Source organism: Pezoporus occidentalis, unplaced genomic scaffold, assembly GCF_034315485.1.
Source record: "Pezoporus occidentalis ecotype Australia unplaced genomic scaffold, CSIRO_AGI_Poc_V1 ctg180, whole genome shotgun sequence".
NCBI lineage: Eukaryota > Metazoa > Chordata > Aves > Psittaciformes > Psittacidae > Pezoporus > Pezoporus occidentalis.
In genome coordinates, this window is record NW_026913641.1 from 1,360,529 (window position 1) to 1,381,591 (window position 21,063).

At 44.0% G+C, this 21,063-nt stretch overlaps 1 protein-coding gene across 2 annotated transcripts in view; it reads left to right on the plus strand.

The window, feature by feature from the left end:
* The window catches only part of MYO5B (myosin VB), a 149,256-nt gene that overhangs the window by 103,011 nt on the left and 25,182 nt on the right, over window positions 1-21,063 (plus strand). For both annotated transcript variants that reach the window (XM_062615394.1, XM_062615396.1), the window contains exons 21-27: window positions 1,587-1,826; window positions 6,913-7,152; window positions 12,804-12,888; window positions 15,413-15,561; window positions 16,341-16,460; window positions 17,586-17,723; window positions 20,490-20,552. In XM_062615394.1, the coding sequence (XP_062471378.1) occupies window positions 1,587-1,826; window positions 6,913-7,152; window positions 12,804-12,888; window positions 15,413-15,561; window positions 16,341-16,460; window positions 17,586-17,723; window positions 20,490-20,552 (1,035 nt within the window). The remainder of the gene's footprint in view (window positions 1-1,586; window positions 1,827-6,912; window positions 7,153-12,803; window positions 12,889-15,412; window positions 15,562-16,340; window positions 16,461-17,585; window positions 17,724-20,489; window positions 20,553-21,063) is intronic.

The following is a 21,063-nucleotide window of genomic DNA, read 5'->3' on the forward strand; positions in this document are numbered from 1 at the left end:
GCATTCAAACTCTCTGAGTACCGAGATAACCCAAAATCTTAAGTTGTAGAAGTTGGCTCTGAAGGTCAGGCTTCTCAAAACTGAGCATCCTTTATCTCTGGAGCACCAGGACATAGGTGCTGGAGACAGGCATTGGTTCAAATGCACGCTTAGCAACAGATGCAGGACTACAGGTCCTCCATGAGGTCAGGCTGTTATAAGGCCTGTTGTAAGACCGGAGTAAGCCCCCAGGTCAATGCACTAAGGTTTCTTCTACCTGTTTGGGCACCCCCAGCCCAAACATCTGTAAGAGTGACAAGGCTGGAGATGTACAAAGCTCATTTCAGAGCAGCTCCTACTGCATCCTAAGTGCATACAATCTTTTTATTCTGAATTAAAATTTGCAAGTGCAAAGAAAGCCTTAGGGTGAAACAAAAGATTTGTAAGAGAAGCTGCTGTGGTATCTTTTCTGAGACAACTTATCCCCAGCTAATAACAGCAAAGTGTCTTGTAATCTTAAAATTCTCCTGCTATTTCTTTCCTCATAATACGACAGCATAGATCAACATAAGAATGTTATTAACAGCATGCTTTTATATCTCATATGTCAGCCTTCAGGTTTAGAGAAAGCAGTTGAACTGCCACCTACTGAAAACATAGTTGTAAATTTTGGGGGAGAAATTAAATCAAAAGTGCCAGAAGTTTCACAAAACTGGATACAAGTTCTCAGAAATTGAATCATGCAAGAGAACTGGCTGCAGACTGTACTGAGAGGACTCGAGGGATTTATTTGAAGGTCATCCGCATGATAAGGAATCCCACCAGGACAGCATTTTATCTGCTGTATAAATTATCATAATGCAGGGGTGGAACACACAAAAAAATAATCTACAAACCTGTTGTGGTGCGAATTACACCTGATGCTGAAGGGACAGTAGGTTTGTTGCTAAGTGTTGGTGTGTCTGTTAATGAGTATTTATTCTGCTAGCTGTGGATCTCTTGTATCTGAGTACTGTTCCAGGGTGGTCCATAAGCACATAGAACCAGCTAAGTTGGAAAAGACCTTTAAGATCATCAAGTCCAACCTTTACCCCAGCACTGCCAAGGCCACTACTAACACATGTCACTAAGGGCCTTGTCTGCATGGTGTGTGAACACTTCCATGGATGGTGATCCCACCACTGCCCTGGGAATCCTGGAAATGGTGAAGTCTCACTTGAGCTCAGATGTTCCCTGTCCCCATCAAGTCTTCTACCTACTGAACAGGATCATACCCCTCATTGCACTGGCTAAGCAAGACTTGACCTTCTTTAGTGAGCAGCGTGGCTCCTAAGAGAGGACTGGATGTGTCCTGCCTGCATCAGTTGAGCTCAGAGATTGGAGAACTCCCCCCAGGAGGGGTGATTGAAGTACCCCTTCCCATCTATGAAAGAGGATGCAAAATAACAGCTTCTATCTCCAGCCATCACCCTCTACATAGCTAGGACACTGCTCCTTGGAGGAGAATCCCGTTCCAAGGCAGATTAGGAACTGCTGAGTGCTGCGTTGCACCAGATGAGGGCTGTTGCTACCTTTACAGTGACTTTTCCCCTGTGACTGTTGTGTAGATCCTGGTGGAGCACAAAGCCATCACCCTCCAGAAGTACACCCGGGGCTGGCTGGCCCGCACTCGGTTCCGCCGTGTCAGGGCTGCCACCATTGTCCTGCAGTGCTACTACCGGCGCATGAAGGCCAGGCAGCAGCTGAAGGCACTGAAGATCGAGGCCCGCTCAGCAGAACACCTAAAGAAGCTCAATGTTGGCATGGAGAACAAGGTGGTCCAGCTCCAGAGGAAGATCGACGAGCAGGTATGTCCTGAGCTGTGCTGATCCTCTGCTGCTTTGCCTGTCTGCTGTTGTCCTTCCTCGAAAGGATTTTGTTTTCCTGTGGTGTCTGGGAAGGATGCCATGGTGGTGACAGCCTTCTGCTACTGCTGGCTATAGATCTGGGACACTACCATGGAAGAGCAGATGCACTTGGATCTTGAGTCTCCAGCAGGCTCTATGAAGAGCTTGCTTGGTAAGCTGGAAAAGCTGCACTGTCATTGTTGTGAGAACTGCCCAGAAGGACCCGGGGACGGAGGACAAAATGGTAATTTTGAAAGCTGTTGTTTGAAAACCCAAGCCAGCTCCATGTGAAATCCCCATGTCCCAAAGGACTGGATTGTTCCATTGTACGTCCTGCTTTGTAAGCACTAAGAATGCAGACTGCCTGCCTCAGTTTGTTGTACTGAACCATATGTCACGAGTCTTGTTACCTAGAAGGTAAACAATAAATTGGGTAAATACTTCACTAAGTAGTTTGAGCATGTTCTTGTGTTACTGGACGTAACGTGCTCAGAGGTAAGATCATGATGAGGGATGAGATGGCACAGTGTGGTAGATGCCTGTGTGGATGACTTGATGGTCTTACACAGAGTTCTTTACCAGTTGCCACTTGTCATTAATGATCTGCAGAATATTAGTTTGATTACCCACTTAGGAGGAGAGTTTTCCCCGCCTACTCACATGTCTGCAAGTTACTCTGGTAAATACTCTATGTTGCTTCCCAGTACTGTGCAAGATTTTCAGGGGTGATTATAAGAAATGGACCCAGTTGCATCAGCTGCTATGAGCAGGGAAATTCATATCCACCTATATCCTTAACCAGCCTTTTCACAGGCAGAAGAAACATTCTGTATAAGTCAGGATACCTACTTACTGCAGCACCAACTATTAGTAGTTGCAGTTTATCATTCTGTTAGGATGTTAACAGGGATCTGTACGTCACACGCAGTTTTTTTTATGGCCTTAAATCACTCCCATCCCTGCAGGACGTGAGAGGTCCTGTGATGAAGAAAATGAGAAATGACTCTGCGTTGGCTCAGATGCCATGGAGTCAAGACACCCAGGGATTTGCGTTACTGCAGGCCACTTCCATTGCTGTATTAATTGGCTTGCACCGCAGTAGAGTCTGACTTTTAAACTGTGGTGTTTAACTCAAAAATGCCTGCTTGCACACTTGGATTTTGCAGACAAACCATAGCTTAAGAACAGAAAACCTTAAGCATAAGGGTTTCTATGTATTTCTATAGAATCATAGAATCACAGCCTGGTTTTGGTTGGAAAGGACCTTAACATCATCGAGTTCCAACCTCCCTGCCATGGGCAAGGACACTTCACCCTAGACCAGGTAAATGTCAGAAACCTGTTAGATATGACCCTTCATCTGGAGGGTAAACAGTGTAATTAATTAGGATGAGTCCATATATTTGGGCAGAACTTGTGCAATGAGCATGTGTTAGGTCTGCTGAGCTGCTGGACTCGGCAGTGGAGTGGCAGTATACATTTTTGTTATTTCCCCCCCCAAGCTCCAGCCCATTTAGTGCTAGGAAAGGTGTGGGGGTGGAACAATAAAGGAAAAACAGTCTCTGGTTAATGTCAGCTTTCCCTTTGTAGATTGTGAAAGCAGCAGAAATGTCTAGTTTAGGGAAGGAGACATGGAGAGCTTTTAAGTAGGCAGAAATAATGGGATGGAGCTTGTCTTGATCGGCCTCGGTCCCCACACAGAACATTTTAGAGTTGCTTTGATGCCTTCTACGTAGCTTTTGCAGTAAAGAATTGCTCTGTATTATTATGTAGTCTGTCCAGAGACCAGGTTTTAACCACCGTTTCAGGACTCATAGGATTCCCTGGGATGCTTTAGAAGTGTTAATGAGCACTGTTCCAGTGGACATGTTTTCTGGCAGCAGCGAGTTTGTTGCACAATTGTTTCCCTGAAGTATCTTGATTTCAGTCCTTGCTAATCTATAAAGATGAGCTTTAAAAATGCCAATTAACTGTTTAAGAAAAAAAAACAAACTTATGGGTTACCTCGAGAGCTGCATTAGTATCATTTTCCAGCTACTGTGATGCAAAATGTTTTTATTGCTGCTACTTTAGCTCATGAATGAATAGAGATGCAATAGTCCATGCACTCCTGAGGAAGAGAAGACCTTTCTCTGAAAACATTAAAACCTGTTGTATGTCAGCCTCAGCTCACATCCTCTAGCATCCATTATTGGGGCCTATTTAATTCAATCTCTAAATCAGGTGAGGGATTTTTTTTTTCCACACATAATAAAGATTTAAGTCTGTTTTGCTGTGAAATATCCGGAGTGGACCACTTCTTTCTACCCACATTGGACCACTTCTTGTTTGCGGTTCTTTTTAGGGTTCATGCAGCCAATATTTAGCCTCACTGTGAGCTCCTAGCACTGTTAACGCAAAGGGCAGTATCTCTGTGAGCATTGATTGTGAATAAAGCTTGCTTGGTTAACAGCAGTGGTGAAGTTGTCTCTGCTGTTGGTAGCAAAATAAACCCTAGATTGGTTCGCAGGGCCTGGATTGAAACCAAGCTGATCACAGCCCTGCTGGGCTGGATAATGGTTTAAAATAACCAAGTTCAAGTTTAACAGGGTCTTTTGAGCAATCTCTTATTGCAGCAGGGACCAGTTGTTTTGATACAGGGAAGGAAATGTTCTCTCATGGCTTTAGTAGCTAATAACAAGAAAAAGCATTCCTGTGCATTTATCTTGTATATGGATTGAAATCTTAGTTGGCTGCTGTGCAAAATTCACAGAATCCCAGACTGGTTTATGTTGAAGGGATCTTAAAGCTCATTCAGCTCCAGCCCCGTGCCACAGGCAGGGACACCTTCCTCTAGAGCAGCTTGCTCCAAGCCCCTGTGTCCAACCTGGCCTTGAACACTGCCAGGGATGGGGCAGCCACAGCTTCTCTGGGCACCCTGTGCCAGCGCCTCAGCACCCTCACAGGGAAGAGCTTCTGCCTAAGAGCTCATCTCAGTCTCCCCTCTTTCTGTTCAAATCATATATGTAAACCTTGGGATGCAAATCCATGAAATGCTGTGTGTCAGAGAACAAGCAAAGGCTGGGAGAAGCAGCAGAGATTTGTGAACCAGGGTAGTTACTGCCATTCCCTGCAAAGCTTTCCTTAAGTAAATAAGTAATTTCCTCAACACCACAAGAGCACTGAATTTTGCTTTTCACTAATAATTCATTACAAGGAAGCGAAGGAAAAGATGATGTCCCCCGTTTACTTGGTTTTCCACTGGAGATATGCCTTAATCTTGCTTCAGAGAGCTGAGGTTGCTGCAAGAGAGAGGTGCTTTGGGAATTCACCTAGGGAGGGACCAAAAGGATAACCAGAGCAATGGTAGAAGAAGTGATCCTATGAGCCAGTTTGGGAATCCAGGAGATGAATCTGAAGTATGGCTGCAGGTTTGTGGTATCCAGCAACTCACCATGCATTTGTCCAGGACTTGTCTGCTCTGGAAGAACCTGTGTAGACCTAGAAGATGAAACTCTACTTTCCTAAATGGATTGTTGTGGGGTTTTTTTCCTTCTTTTCTAGGCTATAAAGTTCTTTGAAAACCAGCTATTGTACAGGAATTATTATGGGCCTTTGGCCCTATTACAGAGATAGGTGTCCCATCCCCGGCAGTGTTCAAGGCCAGGTTGGACACAGGGGCTTGGAGCAAGCTGCTGTAGTGGAAGGTGTCCCTGCCTGTGGCAGGGGTTGGAACTGGATGAGCCTTAAGGTCCCTTCAACCCAAACCGTTCATTCCATGATCACGCTTTTTTTTGCATTGAAGTTTTTTTTTTCTTGCTTATTTGACTCTGGTGAGAATCTAAATGAATTTGCATCTCAGGATCTGTGACTTTGCACCTTTACTGTTTATCCTGACTCTGTATCAGGATTTCCTTAGTCCATTGACTTTTCAAATGTTACATTTGTGTCTTTAAAGACTTCTGTCTTCTGGCTGCTTCACATCAAGCTTATCATGCCTCTACATCAAGTAAAAACTTCCCGAGTTTCTCATGAGCTGGTGTCACACTGTGGGTGATTGAAGCTCTGAGAAACAGCAGAAAGCTAAATTCCAAAACACTCACCTGGTCTGGACAGTGATGTTTTCCAGCAGGACCAGGAAGGGCCAAAACTGGTATTTCTGATAAGAGACATATCCGTCAAAGCCCTGTTTAAGAAAGCAATGCTTTTTGGATCTGTTGTACATGATGTGAGCCCAGATCTTTGCAGCTGTATTGAAAGTTTTCAAGAAGAAAACCCCAGACTATACTTTAAATTTCAAAATTGTTCTTTTGCTCTCATGATTATCGACCTGTTGTTAGCAAACCTGTGTGGTAGGTTCTTCACTGAAGCTCTCAATCTGTTGTGAATTCATTGTCCTTTCTGGGCCTGGCTAATATCGACGGTGTTTTATTAGTCACTGACTAATCACTGACTTTGATTTTAACCATGAAAATGAAATGAGGCTGCTGAATTTTCAGGTTTTAAAAACTTGGGGCAAATCATTGCTAAATGCTTTAAAAAGAGAAAAATTGAGCAAATAAAGACAGTTGAGCTGGCACATGACTAAAACCTGGGGTTTAGGGAGCTCTTTGTGCTCAAAGCTGCAATTATGCTACCGTGTATTGTCACCCCTGGTTCCTGTGGGCATAGGAGTGGGAATAAAAGGGTAAACTGCAAACCCAATATTACAGACATTAAAAAAAGGACAAACCAATTGCATTAAGCAACATTGTTTGGAAGCTGTAATGAAAGTGTAGGTTTTTGTTTTGGTTGCCAGTGCTACCAAGCGTTGTTTGCTTTCACTTCAAGAGTAACCATCAATTTAACAAAAGCTTGTATAATCATTATCAAAATATTGAGATTTTTGTCACAGTTTTGAAATTGCCTTTAGCTCTGTGAGCTTTATTGGCATATGCATGGGAATATTCATTATAGCAAGTTTATTACCCACCACGCTCAAGGATTTCTAATGGTTACTTCTGTAGTGCATCTGTGCATGCATCAGTCCCAGTTACGGTCTTACTTTCTTCTTTTTGGGACACTACAGAACAAGGAATACAAACTTCTGAATGAGCAGCTCTCAACGCTTACGTCAGCCCACTCCTCTGAGGTGGAAAAGCTGAAGAAGGAGCTGTTGCGGTATCAGCAGAGCCACCAGGGTGATGGCAACCAGCTTGTCAGCTTGCAAGAAGAGATGGAGCACCTCCGGCTGGAGCTTGAAAAGACTAATAGTGAGAGGAAGGTCATGGAAGACAGCTACTTTAAGGAGAAAGACTTACTGAGAAAGGTAGGTCCCTCTGTCACATCTCATATGTAGGTCTCCTGCAGGTGGCCGTACTGGTGAAAGCTCACTCCTTAAGTCCGAAAGGTAAAGTATTTGGTTTTTAGTTAAGACCTTTTCTCTCTGTCACTGAAACCCCCTGCAATTTGCCTTTTAACCAGGTCATGGGGCAGGAAGGGCAGGTGGACATCCCCAAAGGAGCAGTGACTCCGTCATGTCAGGAGGACACCCTATCTTGATGCCTTTGGCTCTGCCAACCAAGAAGAAACTCCCCAAACCCAGACCTGTCTGGAAATAAGGGCTCTTAATCATATAGGCTGAACAGCAATTCGTCATGGCATGTAATGCAAAATATTATAGAAGGCTGTTGCTGATGCTGTATATATTAGGAGGATGTCCTTCCTCAGCCCGGAAAATGAGGGTTCAGTATCTGCCATGCAGTACATGGCCATTGCAGCTGGTCATAGGGGTTGGTGTTGTGGGCACATTGAAGAGTGGAACCTGTGTGGTGACCAGTGGGTCCCTCCCAAGCAAAGGCTTTGCTCCAGCACAAGCTAGCGTGGTTGTTCCAACCCTTTGTAGAGTTTGGAGCTATGATGTAGACTAACCATTTTTAAAGTTCTCTTCCTTCATGCAAACTCCTATGCTTTCTGATTTTCTTGAGGTGTAGATGGTCCAACACTGCAACCATTGTACAAGAAAGATTTCAGAAGTAGATGGTTTCTGCAAATAGTAAAAATGGACCTTTTTCCCTGATTTTTTTTGCTGGTCAGGCTCATTCTGAGTAACCTTCACAGCCGTTTTCATAACCTAAGGTACTAAGGTTTAGTTTCCTGCTGTGAATGCTTGCGACTGCTCAGGTTAAATCTGTGATCTTTCTTCTGCATTTGACAATTGAAGTGATTTTCTTTGATCATGCTATTGGAAAGAATTTAGGGCTTTTTTACTCTACTTGTGTAGAAAAAGCTGTTTTGCAGCTACAATAGTGCTTTGTGTGTGACAACCTGAAGAGAAGACACTTTGGGAGATTAAAAAACCCCAAAGGTCTGGGAATAGCTGTGGGTTTATTATGATGGAAGACTGCTTGGATGGAGCTCTTTCAGGGCACATCCCCGGGCCAACCTCCCCTTGTGAACAAGGCCTCAGATGGTGGGTTTGGGTGAGAAGCTGTGGGGACTGTGTGGTCAGGATAACTTACTCTGAGCAGCAAGCATAGCTGAAATACACCTTTGGCAGTTCTTTTCAAGAGCGTGTTCAGCCTTTACACGTGTTGCCTCCTGGCTGGACCAGCAAAAAAGCAGTTGCTCTGCTCTTTGCACATGTATTGCACCCACACAGGATGTATGAAATTAGTGATTTTCTTCTCTCCAGCATCAAATTAGAAGATCCTTTTTGGCACAGGGCTCAGTTCATTAGATGGCTGAGGCACAGGCTTTTAAAACCCTGAAAAGATGCTTTATTTTAAAGGTGATACATCTGGGGAAAAACTGTTTCTCTTTGTTCTTGTTTGCAAATCAGAAGAAAGGTTGATTTAATGACCGAAGGAATGATTTCAAAAAGCCTGAAAGCAAAGCAAAAGCTTCCCCTTGTTGTAGAAGTGCCTACAGCATAACAAATACTGTGCACTTTACCATTACAACGAATGATTTCATTTTAAAATGTTTTTACTGAGCAGTGCAGGCTGCCGTTTCTGACATTATCTTTCAATTACTCCCTTTGATTCCTTGTCAGTGGGAAGATAAAGACCTGTTTCCTTCCTGGAAACGATGGTTCAGCCAAAACACTTTCTAAGAAAAATTCTGATAGAGGTTTCTGAGTTCTCATAGCTGCCAAAAGGGTGGGGACTGTCATGAAACTGAATTTAGGTGAGAAGCACTTTATACCTTCATTATCAAGATTACACCATGGCCATGGTTGTGATGGGATGGATTTGTCCTGGAGGTGATTCCTAAAATCATTAGACACTTCAGAATCTGAAATGAGAGCCTTAATCTCATTGACATTAGCTGGGGCTCCATATTAGCTATGATGATGATACCAAAAAAATATCCTTTAGTCTCTTCCTTACAGCTTTTCTCCCCAGCTCCTTAAATTTTAGGATAGGTTTTCTTATTTGAATTTGAGATAAAGTTTAAAACATCAGATGTGGGTGAGTTCTAACTTCCTAGGGATTTTGGTAGTACCTAATATTCTCACTTGGTGAGCTAGGATGATTCAAAGCCTGGCCAGGAATTTTAGTATGAAAATCCTAAATGCCATTATCATTCCTCAAAAGATTAGGGGAGGACAAGAGACAGATCTCATGAGCAGGTGCTTCCAGTGTAACATTGAAATAAGGGCTGAAGCCATTACGAGTGCTCACTGCTGAACATCTTCCATATAAATCCTTCAAAGCAGGTGCTATTTGAAGCATCTTCAAAGATCTGATTCCTATAGAAAGAAAAGCGAGAAGTACAAAAGGTACCAATGTAGGTACCAGAGATACAGAATTTGTGCTGCTTGGCCAGTGTGTAACCCACTCTGCTTGCCTCTACCTGTGTTCAGTGTAGTGTTTTTTATTCTTATTGGGTTTCTTTTAAACACAAGACAAATTTTGGATTCCAGCTAATTTATGTCTCCAGTGGAAACAGGAATGTGATAAACAAGTCCAGTCACTGAAGATCATATCCTAAAACCATGTATACCCAATCTTTGTTGCCTTCTATGATGGGGCTACAGAACTGATGGACAGGGGTAGAGCAGTTGATGTCATCTACCTGGATTGTGTAAAGCATTCAACACTGTCCCACACGACATCCTTGTCTCTAAATTGGAGAGACATCAATTTGATGGATGGACCACTCGGTGGATAAAGAACTGGCTGGATGGCCACACACAAAGAGTTGTGGTCAATGGCTCAGTGTCCGTCTGGAGACCAGTAACGAGTGGTGTCCCTCGGGGATCGGGGTTGGGACCGGTCTTGTTCAACATCTTTGTCATTGACGTGGACAGTGGGATTGAGTGCGCCCTCAGCAAGTTTGCCGATGACACCAAGCTGTGTGGTTCGGTTGATACCCTGGAGGGAAGGAATGCCATCCGGAGGGATCTTGACACATGTGTGAGATAGGCTGATGCCAACCTCATGAAGTTTAACCATGCCAAGTGCAAGGTCCTACACCTGGGTCGGAGCAATCCCAGGCACAGCTACAGGTTGGGCAGAGAAGAGATTCAGAGCAGCCCAAGGAGAAGGACTTGGGGGTGTTGGTCGATGAGAAAATGAACATGAGCCGGCTTCAGTGTGTGCTCACAGCCCAGAAAGCAACCGTATCCTGGGCTGCATCAAAAGGAACGTGACCAGCAGGTCGAAGGAGGTGATCCTGCCCCTCTGCTCTGCTCTCGTGAGACCTCACCTGGAGCATTGTGTGCAGTTCTGGTGTCCTCAACAGAAAAAGGACATGGAACTGTTGGAACAAGTCCAGAGGAGGCCCCGAGGATGATCAGGGACTGGAGCACCTCCTGTATGAAGATAGGCTGAGAAAGTTGGGGCTGTTCAGCCTGGAGAAGAGAAGCTGCGTGGAGACCTCATAGCAGCCTTCCAGTATCTGAAAGGGGCCTAAAAGGGTACTGGGAAGGGACTCTTCATTAGGGACTGTAGTGACAGGACAAGGGGTAACGGGTTCAAACTGAAACAGGGGAAGTTTAGATTGGATCTAAGGAGAAAATTCTTTCCTGTTAGGGTGGTGAGGCACTGGAATGGGTTGCCCAGGGAAGTTGTGAATTGCACCATCCCTGGCGGTGTTCAAGGCCAGGTTGGACAGAGCCTTGGGTGACATGGTTTAGTGTGAGGTGCCCCTGCCCTGTTGCCTAGCCTGGTCCCTAGTTTCCCAGACAACATCCCTGTATTCTTCCCAGGCCACCTGTCCTTGCTTCCACCTTTTATAAGCCTCTTTTTTTCCCCTCTGATTTTCCTCAGGAGCTCCTTATCCATCCAAGGAGGTCTCCTGGCCCTCCTGCTGCACTTCCTTCTAGTTGGGATGCAACACTCCTGAGCTTGTAGCAGGTGATACTTGAATATCAACCAACAGTCTTGGGCCCCTCTGCCCTCTAGGGCTGTATCCCATGGAACCTTACTAAGCAGGTTCCTGAAGAGGCCAAAATCTGCTCTTTTGAAGTCCAGGGCAGTGAGCTTGCTGCACGCTCTTCTCACTGTCCTGAGGATCTTGAACTCGACCATATCATGATCTCTACAAGCACGCCTGCCCTGGAGTGGCACATTTCCAATGAGCCCTTCCCTGTTGGTGAGCACGAGGTCAAGCATGGCACCTCTCGTTGTCGGCTCCTCTATTACTTGCAGAAGGAAGTTGTCTTCCATACAATCGAGGAACCTCCTGGATTGCTTGTGCTGGGTCATACCATCCCTCCAACAGATATCAGGGTGGTTGAAGTCACCCATGAGCACAAGGGCCTGCGAGCCATGAGGCTGTTCCTATCTGTCTATGGAGTGCTTTGATTTGAGCATGAAGTCTGTGCTAGGAATGTGTGACAGCTGAGCTGCCTACAAATTTTATGTAGTGGTGACAGCAAAATTTTATCCTTGGGCACAGAAAACTTTTATTATGGTGTGTACAGTGCTGTTTATCTTTGGCATCTTGAGATTCTTCTGCTGTCTGTAGCTGTTTCCTAAGCTGTGGCTAGAGGATGCGATGGAGGAGGTAGAGGGAATGACATTATGCTGGGATGATATGTCAGTTTTTTCTCCTACCTGACAGCAGCAGAACCATCCTGCTTAACTGTAGCAGCATATTTCACTTGATAACCTGATATTTTTGTGTTGAATACATCAAAATTCCTGAGGATGAGCAGAATTACAGGATCGGTTGCTCTCAGCATCAGCACAGCCTTGTAGTTGTGACAAGTTGCTTTGCTTCCCTTCATTTTTAATAAAGAGATAGTAAAAAAAACCTCAAACACCAGTATTTTTCAGGATTTAGTTTCTGTTTTCATTTTTTTTTTGTATTTATTGCTATATATGCTCCCTTTCTATTACTAAAAGCCCGGGTACATGTTGTGCATCCCTTTACTTGAGGTTCTGTAGCAGCATGAAGCATTAAAGTGACTGTTACTTGAACTGGATACAGTACACATGAAGTTAAAAAAGCCTGAATTATTTAGTTTTAGTGCCCAGATTCACTGTGTCCATCTTACGTAATTAAGTCCTACATTGCTTGAAACAATCAGCAGAATTTCAGCACCCCCCCCCCCCCCCAGCAGCAACCAGTTCTTGAAGACTTGAAGATAATGATGAAGTCCATTGAGAAGTGGAAATAAACGTCTGGTTTATTGACTTGATCACTTATAAGCATTTCACTCCTGTAGATCCTGGTCACCAATTTCAGTATTTTGTAAGTTTCTGCTGAAAACATTAATTTAAGGGAAAAATGCACTCAGGAAAAGAAAAGTTAGTCTCTGTTCTTGCAGTGCACTTCCTGTACACTCCAACTCCTCATATGCTTTGCCAGTTATCCTGTGTACAAGGAGATGGATCTTTTAAACAGCAAAGAAAGGCTGAACAAAGCTGCCTAGCTCCAGACAGGTGAAATGTAATCCCTTTGCAGAGGCTCTGACCTGCAGTAAGGCTCTGACCTGCGGTAAGTAAGATTCTTTGCCTTGTTTCGTAGCACATATTTGACTTGGAAGAAGAAAATACTTTCCTGAAGCAGGAAAAAGAGGAGCTTAACAGCAGGATCCTGTGTCAATCTGAAGGTAAGAAAAAAAACTCTTATAGCATTATAATGCCTCTACTAAATGAGGAGCTCCATTGTTCTCCCCATAACTTGTTTTTTTCCTGTGTGCTTTTCTACCTTAAAAAGTGCTAATCTTCCCGCAGCCTTTTCCTGGTGGTTTTTGTTGTTGTTTTGTTGTGCAGGTAGTTCAGTTTGTGCTGTCCTACTGGTGGGTGGTAAAACACAGGCTGGTTTAATTGGTGAAATATGGAATAAAGTACCTAAAAAGGCTTTTTAGTTTGGTTATGTTGCAGCGTTTACTGTGGGTAATGTGGGAGGCAGCAAGGCTGCTGGGGTGGAGGGCAGAGCATAACAGCATCCAAGATTGATGAAAAAAGGATCCACAGAACAGCACAGTTAACGAGATTGAGCTGTGACAAAGGGTTTTTCTAATGTGATGGGAGTCTGTGAGTGTTTTTAAAGCAGAGACCTACATGGTACTTAGAGGAAAGCAGTCTGGGAAAGTCGCAAGCCACAAAAGAAACTCTCATGCTTGTATTGAGATTTTTTTACTTTTTATCACAATTTTCAGCTTTGATTTTATTGAAGAATTTACAAAGAGCATCATGCATCATTCTGTGGCTGTATCTATCATTGCCTCACGGTACTTATGAAGTATCTTCTGCTTTCAGCCTGATGCAAAATAAAGGAATGAATGTGTTAAAAAGAAACTTGCTGCAAGTATTTCTTCACCTCTTAAAGGATGTTTTCAGAGCATCAAATCTTGGGGAAAGCTGGTGAAGGGAGTTTGTTGTTCACTCATCTTAAAAGGATATATCAAGTATATTTGCCTGGTTTCTCAGAAAGAGGGACCAGATTTGTTTCCAAAAAGGAGTTCTTGGCAAATAAATAAATTTATTTAGATCTAAAATACTTTCAGCCACCAGAGTCTTAGCATGGTAAATGGTTGATGATGACAAGAGAAAGAGGTGCTGCTGTTGATGTGGTGGTGGGAAGCATCCAAATAAGTCTTTAAGTGCAGCAAGTACCACTTCTTAAACATGACTGAATTCTGTACTGAGCTGGTCTTTAACTGAGTGGGTTTATGGCTGGCCCATGGGAACTGAAGCTGGAATGGTTCAGTGTAATTAGATCTGATGGTTTATAGGTGCTGGAGAGTTTTCTTGAACGCAAATGGTAGAGGACTCTGCTCTCTGAACAGAAGACTTCAAGCTGTTTGTCCTGGGTTTAGCAGTAGCAGTCATTTTTAGTCCTTCTTAGTATCTGGTGTAGTGCTGTGTTTTTGACTTTTGGCCTGGGAACAGTGCTGATAACACCAATGTTTTTAGTTACTGCTCAGATGTTTGGATTGCCCAAGGACTTTGTGAGCCTCATGCTCTGCCAGGGAGGAGGGGAAGCCAGGAGGAAGCAGAGACAGGACACCTGACCCAGGCTAACCAAAGAAGTATTCCATACCACAGCACGTCATGCCCAGGATGTAACTGAGAGTTAACTGGAAGGGATAGGGACTGAGGGGTTGGACTAGGCATCAGTCGGTGCTTGGTCGGGCAGGGTGGGGTGAGTTATCAGTAGGCGGGTGGTGAAGTGCTGCATTCTCTTCCCTTGTTATTTCCTTTAGCAGCCTTCCAGTATCTGAAGGGGGGCTATACAGATGCTGGGGAGGGACTCTTCATTAGGGACTGTAGTGACAGGACAAGGGGTAACGGGTTCAAACTGAAACAGGGGAAGTTTAGATTGGATCTAAGGAGGAAATTCTTTCCTGTTAGGGTGGTGAGGCACTGGAATGGGTTGCTCAGGGAGGTTGTGAACGCTCCATCCCCAGCAGTATTCAAGGCCAGGTTGGACGAAGACTTGGGTGACATGGTTTAGTGTGAGATGTCCAACCCCATGGCAGTGGGGTTGGAACTGTATGATCTTAAGGTCCTTTCCAACCCTAACTATTCTATGATTCTATAATTCTATGATTATTATTGGTGGTAGCAGCAGTGATTTGTGTTATACCTTAGTTAATAAACTGTTCTTACCTCAAACCGTGGGAGTTACATTCTTTTGATTCTCCTCCCCATAACGCTGGGGGCAGGGGGAGGGCAAGAAGTGAGGGGAGTGAGAGAGCAACTGCATGATTTATGGCTGACTGGGTTTAAACCATGACACTGTTCCAAATAGCAAGGAGACAGATATAGATATTGCAACAGTCTCTAAATATTAGAGAATCCCAGACTGGTTTGGGTTGAAGGGACCTTAAACATCGTCCAGTCGCAACCCCCTGCCACGGGTAGGGACACCTTCCACTAGAGCAGGTTCCTCCAAGCCCCTGTGTCCAACCTGGTGTTGAACGCTGCCAGGGAAGGGGCAGCCACAGCTTCTCTGGGCGCTCTGTGCCAGCGCCTCAGCACCCTCACAGGGAAGAATCCTTGTATTCTAAAGGCTCTTGGCAGAGAGTATTTTGTTAATTAGTCATTGTTACTGCACATATTTACAAGAAGTTAATTTTGGAGATGAAGATCACAATTAGTTTGGTTTTTTTTCTTCTTATTGTAAAGATGAATTTGCACGAATCGCAGTTGAGGAAAATATCCAGATGAAGAAAGAGCTGGAAGAAGAGAGAGCTCGTTATCAGAACCTGGTAAAAGAGTATTCAAGGCTGGAGCAGAGATATGACAATTTGCGGGATGAAATTACTATTATGAAGGTAACAAAACTGAAATTATCCTTATTCTGTTATGTCCTGGTCCCAATATTGGTGGGTGGACAATGTGACTCACTAGAACTTACTACTAGAACTGACATTATTGTGCAGTTTGTGTTTGATATTTCTAAGACTGAGCTTCTACACTGAAGCCAAACCATATGTGTGCCTTCAAGAAGGAGTCTAATCATTCACACTTCTCTCTTAATTGGTTAGAGATCTCTGTGAATCTCAAAAGCTGGTTCATGCTTCTTGTTTTGCTTTTTGTTTCAGTGATGTTCATGTGTAGGTGTTGGGTTAAAAACAAAACAAAAAACCCAACAACATGGCTTCAGGATTTCAAAAGCTAACGTTTTTTGATTCAGTTTTGCTGAACTGTTGAGAAAGTGTTGAAAATTAGATAACAGTGCTGCTGGATTAGGTGGATGGTTGAGTATTTAAAGAAAGCCCTGGAGCATGCTGTGAACAGCATAATCTTGAGCTAAGATTTGTGTGTTCACACTTACTGGGCAGTTGGTGTCATGAAGAGCCTTTAATACAAGAAGGGTTTTGAAACTGAGCTTTGGTATCACTTCATATTTTGAAGTATTCCCTTGTGTAGACATGAATATTATGGTAGGGCATAGGAACTAGAAAATGGAATTTGCTATAAGGTGGCAGTCAAGCCTTTTCTAAGGGTAACCTTAATATATAGACAAATGTTTGCTCTAAGAAACAATGCTTCATGAAGAATCTGTCTTTAAACCCTCAAGGCTTTACATATCTGCATTGATCCTTGCCAGCAGGCACCTGGGCACAGAAGAAACCCATCCAACCAGAGCAGTTTGGAGTCTGATTCCAATTACCCATCCATCTCAACCTCTGAGATAGGAGACACCGAAGACGTAATGCCACAGGTGGAGGTACAGTAAATCGGGCAGGCTCAGGGGTAGGAGGAGAGCCTTGATTGACATGGATCTTGGAGCACATAGGAGGAATGCAGGTTGGACTGTAAGGTGTGATGGATGAAATTGATTTTTGTGTTACAGAATTGCATTGTTAATTGTGTGAGAGGGATTGTAGGGTTGCAGTGCAATGGCAAATGCTTAATTGTTTGTAACATCAGGCTTAAATGGGGCTCTAAAATGATAGTGTTGCCTTTTGGTAATACCAGCTTAAAGACTGATGAAAATTCATCAGCGTGGTCATCATTGCTGCATGGAATTATTCCTAGCACTGAAGGCAATGGCTGTATAGTGATCCTTCTCTGCAAGGATGCCGGAACTGATTATCCCCTTGCTCTGAGTGTTTTCATTCCAATGCATCTTCACGGGTGTTTGCTGGCCAGCACAGTCCCTTTAATCAACAGTCTCTTAATGCAGAAAAAAGCAGCATAAATTATTCTCTAGCTCTTAAGAATCATATGGGAAAGGGAAGTGTGTATTTTGCTTACGTTTCTGGGAATAGGCTGCTTTTTAAACTCCATTTTCATGACAGAAAAGCATGTATGGATGATGAATGTTCCTAGAATCAGCCACCTCACTGGCTGGACCCTATTTTGTGTCTATATATACCAGGTCTGCAGAACCCTCCACTTCCCTTTGCTGCCTGCTGTGTTATGTTGCTTTAGTATTTCTGAACTGGTCTGAAAGCATTTGCTGAAGTCAAAGTAATCAGTGTTGAACATGCTCTAATATAAAGTATTCCAGGTGAAGCCAACTGAAAAATAATTAATGAATACTTGGCTAGAAGGGACTCAGCAGGGTGTTTTCAATGTTCTTAGCTGTGGCCCTAATCAACCCATTGATCTACTTGGCTGCTAAACATTCAGTGATTTATTAAACACGTTGACTGTTTATTGACATTAAAATAGGTGTTCAAAATGGAGGTTTGGTCTTTGAAAGTACACCCATTTCTTGGGGTGCTCCTGTTGTTGTCTGCGGCTGGAGTTGGTGCTGATGTACAGTCAGGGTGTATCTGGACTGTGTGTGGTTATACAGCTTGACTGAGGTCTCTTCTTTTGCTTCTGCTCTCTTGTTGCTCTCCAGGAGGTTGGGATAGAGGAAGCAGCCATGGACATGACCCTCTTCCTGAAGCTACAGAAGCGAGTGAGGGAGCTCGAGCACGAGAGGAAGAAGCTGCAAACCCAGCTGGAGAAAAAGGAGGAAGAGAGCAAGAAACCCCAGGTAAGAGATAAGTTTTCATTGGTACTAGTATTTCATGTTGGTATCTGGCTTTCCTTGACTGCCTGAGGAAGCACAATGCAGGGTTTGGGGTTTGAGCATGGCAATAATTCCGCAGGCAACCCTTGAACTTGGCATATGGTAAGTGATACTGAACAGGGAGTGGAGAGAAGACACCATGCATGACAAGGCCTGTAATCTCTGCAGGTGCTGGAACGTGAAGATGCCATGTACTGACAAACCAACTTGCAGCTGATAAACAAGGGTTGGTAAAGTGAGAGAATTTTACATCAAAATATGTGTGATTAGAGCCTCCCAAGCTCCATACTATTTAGTTAAAAAGTTGAAACTTGTATCTGTTCAGGCTCTTTCACAGTAATACAAGAGACTCTTAAAGGGTCATGGGACCTGAAAAACAACACTACTTTATGAGCAGGCCAGAGGAGGCCATGGAGATGCTGCGAGGGCTGGAGCAGCTCTGCTCTGGAGCCAGGCTGAGAGAGCTGGGCTGGGGCAGCCTGGAGAAGAGAAGGCTCCTGAAGGGGAGACCTGAGAGCAGCTCCAGTGCCTGAAGGGGCTGCAGGAAACCTGGAGAGGGGCTTGAGACAAGGGATGTAGGGACAGGCCAAGGGGAATGGCTTTAACCTGCCCGAGGGGAGACTGAGATGAGCTCTTAGGCAGAAGCTCTTCCCTGTGAGGGTGCTGAGGCGCTGGCACAGGGTGCCCAGAGAAGCTGTGGCTGCCCCATCCCTGGCAGTGTTCAAGGGCAGGTTGGACACAGGGGCTTGGAGCAAGCTGCTCCAGTGGAAGGTGTCCCTGCCCATGGCAGGGGTTGGAACTGGATGAGCTTTAAGGTCCGTTCAATTCAAACCATTGCATGACTTGATGATTAGTTAGTATGTGGTTTCACGAGTCAGCACAATATGATAAGGGTTTCCTTTTGATGAACTATCCTCATTATAATCTAATTTCAATACTAAAAACTCACGCCCACAAATCAAAAGACCCTTGCTCAAGAAGACCCTTCCCTAAGCATGTGTAGTAAAGCAGTTAGTTAAGTAACCTTATGCAAATTACTTGATCATTGGTAGAAGGTGGGATGGTTAGTGGGAGCTACTGATCTGAATTAAATTATATGAATATGTAGAATAGGGGTGGAATTAGAGAAGACTTTATCGTAACTACTGGGCTCAGTTGTCAGGCTTAACCTGTCTTCTCCTCCCCCATAGGGACACCTATTGGGTAAGAGCTATACTCTGCATTTAATGATTGCTTTTTAGCTGGCTTAGTATGTTATTTTCACAATTGTGTATTATATTGTCAGCGTCAATCTTCAAACCTTAAGTGTCACAAAATCATATAGTAAAAAATCTCAGCTGAAATGTATTTTGTGTGAGTACGCACATCTCCAGCAGCCCTTGCTTTCAGTCCATTTGAGTTATTCAAGCATTTCTTTGCAGTCCTGGCTTCCACTCTACCCAGCAGTGTGGTGTGAGCGGATAAGCACTTTGTAGACATGTCAATCAGTGTTCTGTCCTCAGTTTGGTATTGTTATGATCTGTGTGGTTTGGTGTTTTGGGGGGGGTTCTTTTCCTCCAGTAATTATCATGTAAGAATGTAGCTGAAAAAAATGTAGTAAATCAGAAATAGCAAGACAGATGTTAGAAGAATGGGTTCTCCTTTTGCAGGGCAGGGATATTCCTTTGATATATAATCTTTCTTCCTTGTGGGGGGGGGGGAAAAAACCAAACCCACTGACTGTGTTGGAAGGGACATTAAAGCTCATCCAGTTCCACCCACCTGCCACAGGCAGTGACACCTTCTAGTAGATCAGATTGCTCCAAGCTCTGTCCAACCTGGTCTTCTTCCTAAGTATTCCTACAGTTTGGGTCATTCGCTTGGAAGCAGTTTAAAACCCAAATATTGATAAAAATCAAGATTCCTAGCAGTCTAATGGTAACTTAAGAGGCAGGAGCCCATCCGGGCTTGCAACTGGAGCCTGAAAACACAGCTTTCTAGTTTCAGTGAGCTAATGTTTGGCATAGGAGACTTTTAATAGCAGATCTCTTGTATAGATTTAACCCTGACAACTGTAACTGAGACTTTGTGGCTTGATCAGACACCAGAGTATGGGTTATTATGCAGGTGGTGAAACAGCAGCGCTGTGTGCATGGTGTCTTAAAGCAGTAAAGATGCTCTTATGTGAAATGCTGAGCAAATGCCATGACTCTTTGGTTTCATATTTGTAATTTCTGGGGCTTCTGTTGTTTTGTTTGGGAATTATTTTGTTACCCTCTGGTGTGAGATCTATGGATCTTTTGACAAAAGCAATAAGAGACCAAATAAAATCATCAGCAGTAACTACTTGCTTCAGCAGATATTCTTACTGATCACCTCTGGCAGTTTGCAGGAAACATGGAAGAGGAGACTGCCCCAGCACCTCTCCGTAGTACAGAGGCAGATTAAAAACCTGTTCTCCAGCTGCTATGTTGAAGATCATTCCCCTAATGACTGTCATTGTTTGGAAGCTGCAGTGAGCCACAGTTGTCAAGATGTTAATGAGAGATTAATCCATTTGCTCTTGAAGTGGCTCCTGCCCCACTACCTGTTGCTGGGACTCGGTGAAATGGCAATTAATAACATTATTATGGTTGAGCTGGCCGGCAGCTCTGCAGCAGCTGTTGATGGAGACTTGCCTAGCCATCCTGTGATGCAAGCCAGTACCTCTGGCTGCTTTTAGATATAAACTTATCTCTTTAATCCATGCAGGTGACAGAAGTGAAGACTGAAGTGACTTCAGAGCACGAGGATTTTGCATACAACAGTCTGAAGGTGAGTGAGAAGCTCCTGCTCAGTGTTGCAACCTGTTGGATGGCTCCAACAGCCCTAAACAAATTGTCTGAATGTGTTAATAACCTGGCTCTGGCTCTTTGACATGTAGCTGGAAAACTGCAGTTCTCCATCAGCTCCTGGGCCTGGTGTGGGCTCACAGACATTTCTCTGCAGCAACATCTGCTGGTCTGCTTGTTTCTGAGTCATCCATGGCAGTAACAAGCCCATTTATGCCAAAAGGTGCTTCTTCCACTGCACTTATTCCCGCTGGGACTGTCTTTTGTTTCCTTTGATGTGACACTGCAGTAGGTGTGAATTAGTTAGTGCTTGGGTACCCCTTTCACACCTCCATAATGCTGTACTTGTTCGGACAAGTGTGAGTTCATGTTCTGGATGTTCTGACTGTATAATTTGGTAAATAAATAGGTGTACTGGACTGTGCTGAAGAAACGGCACAAGTAAAAATCTCTCTTTCCACATTCAAAGCTTTTTATTCTGTCTTCTATCCTGC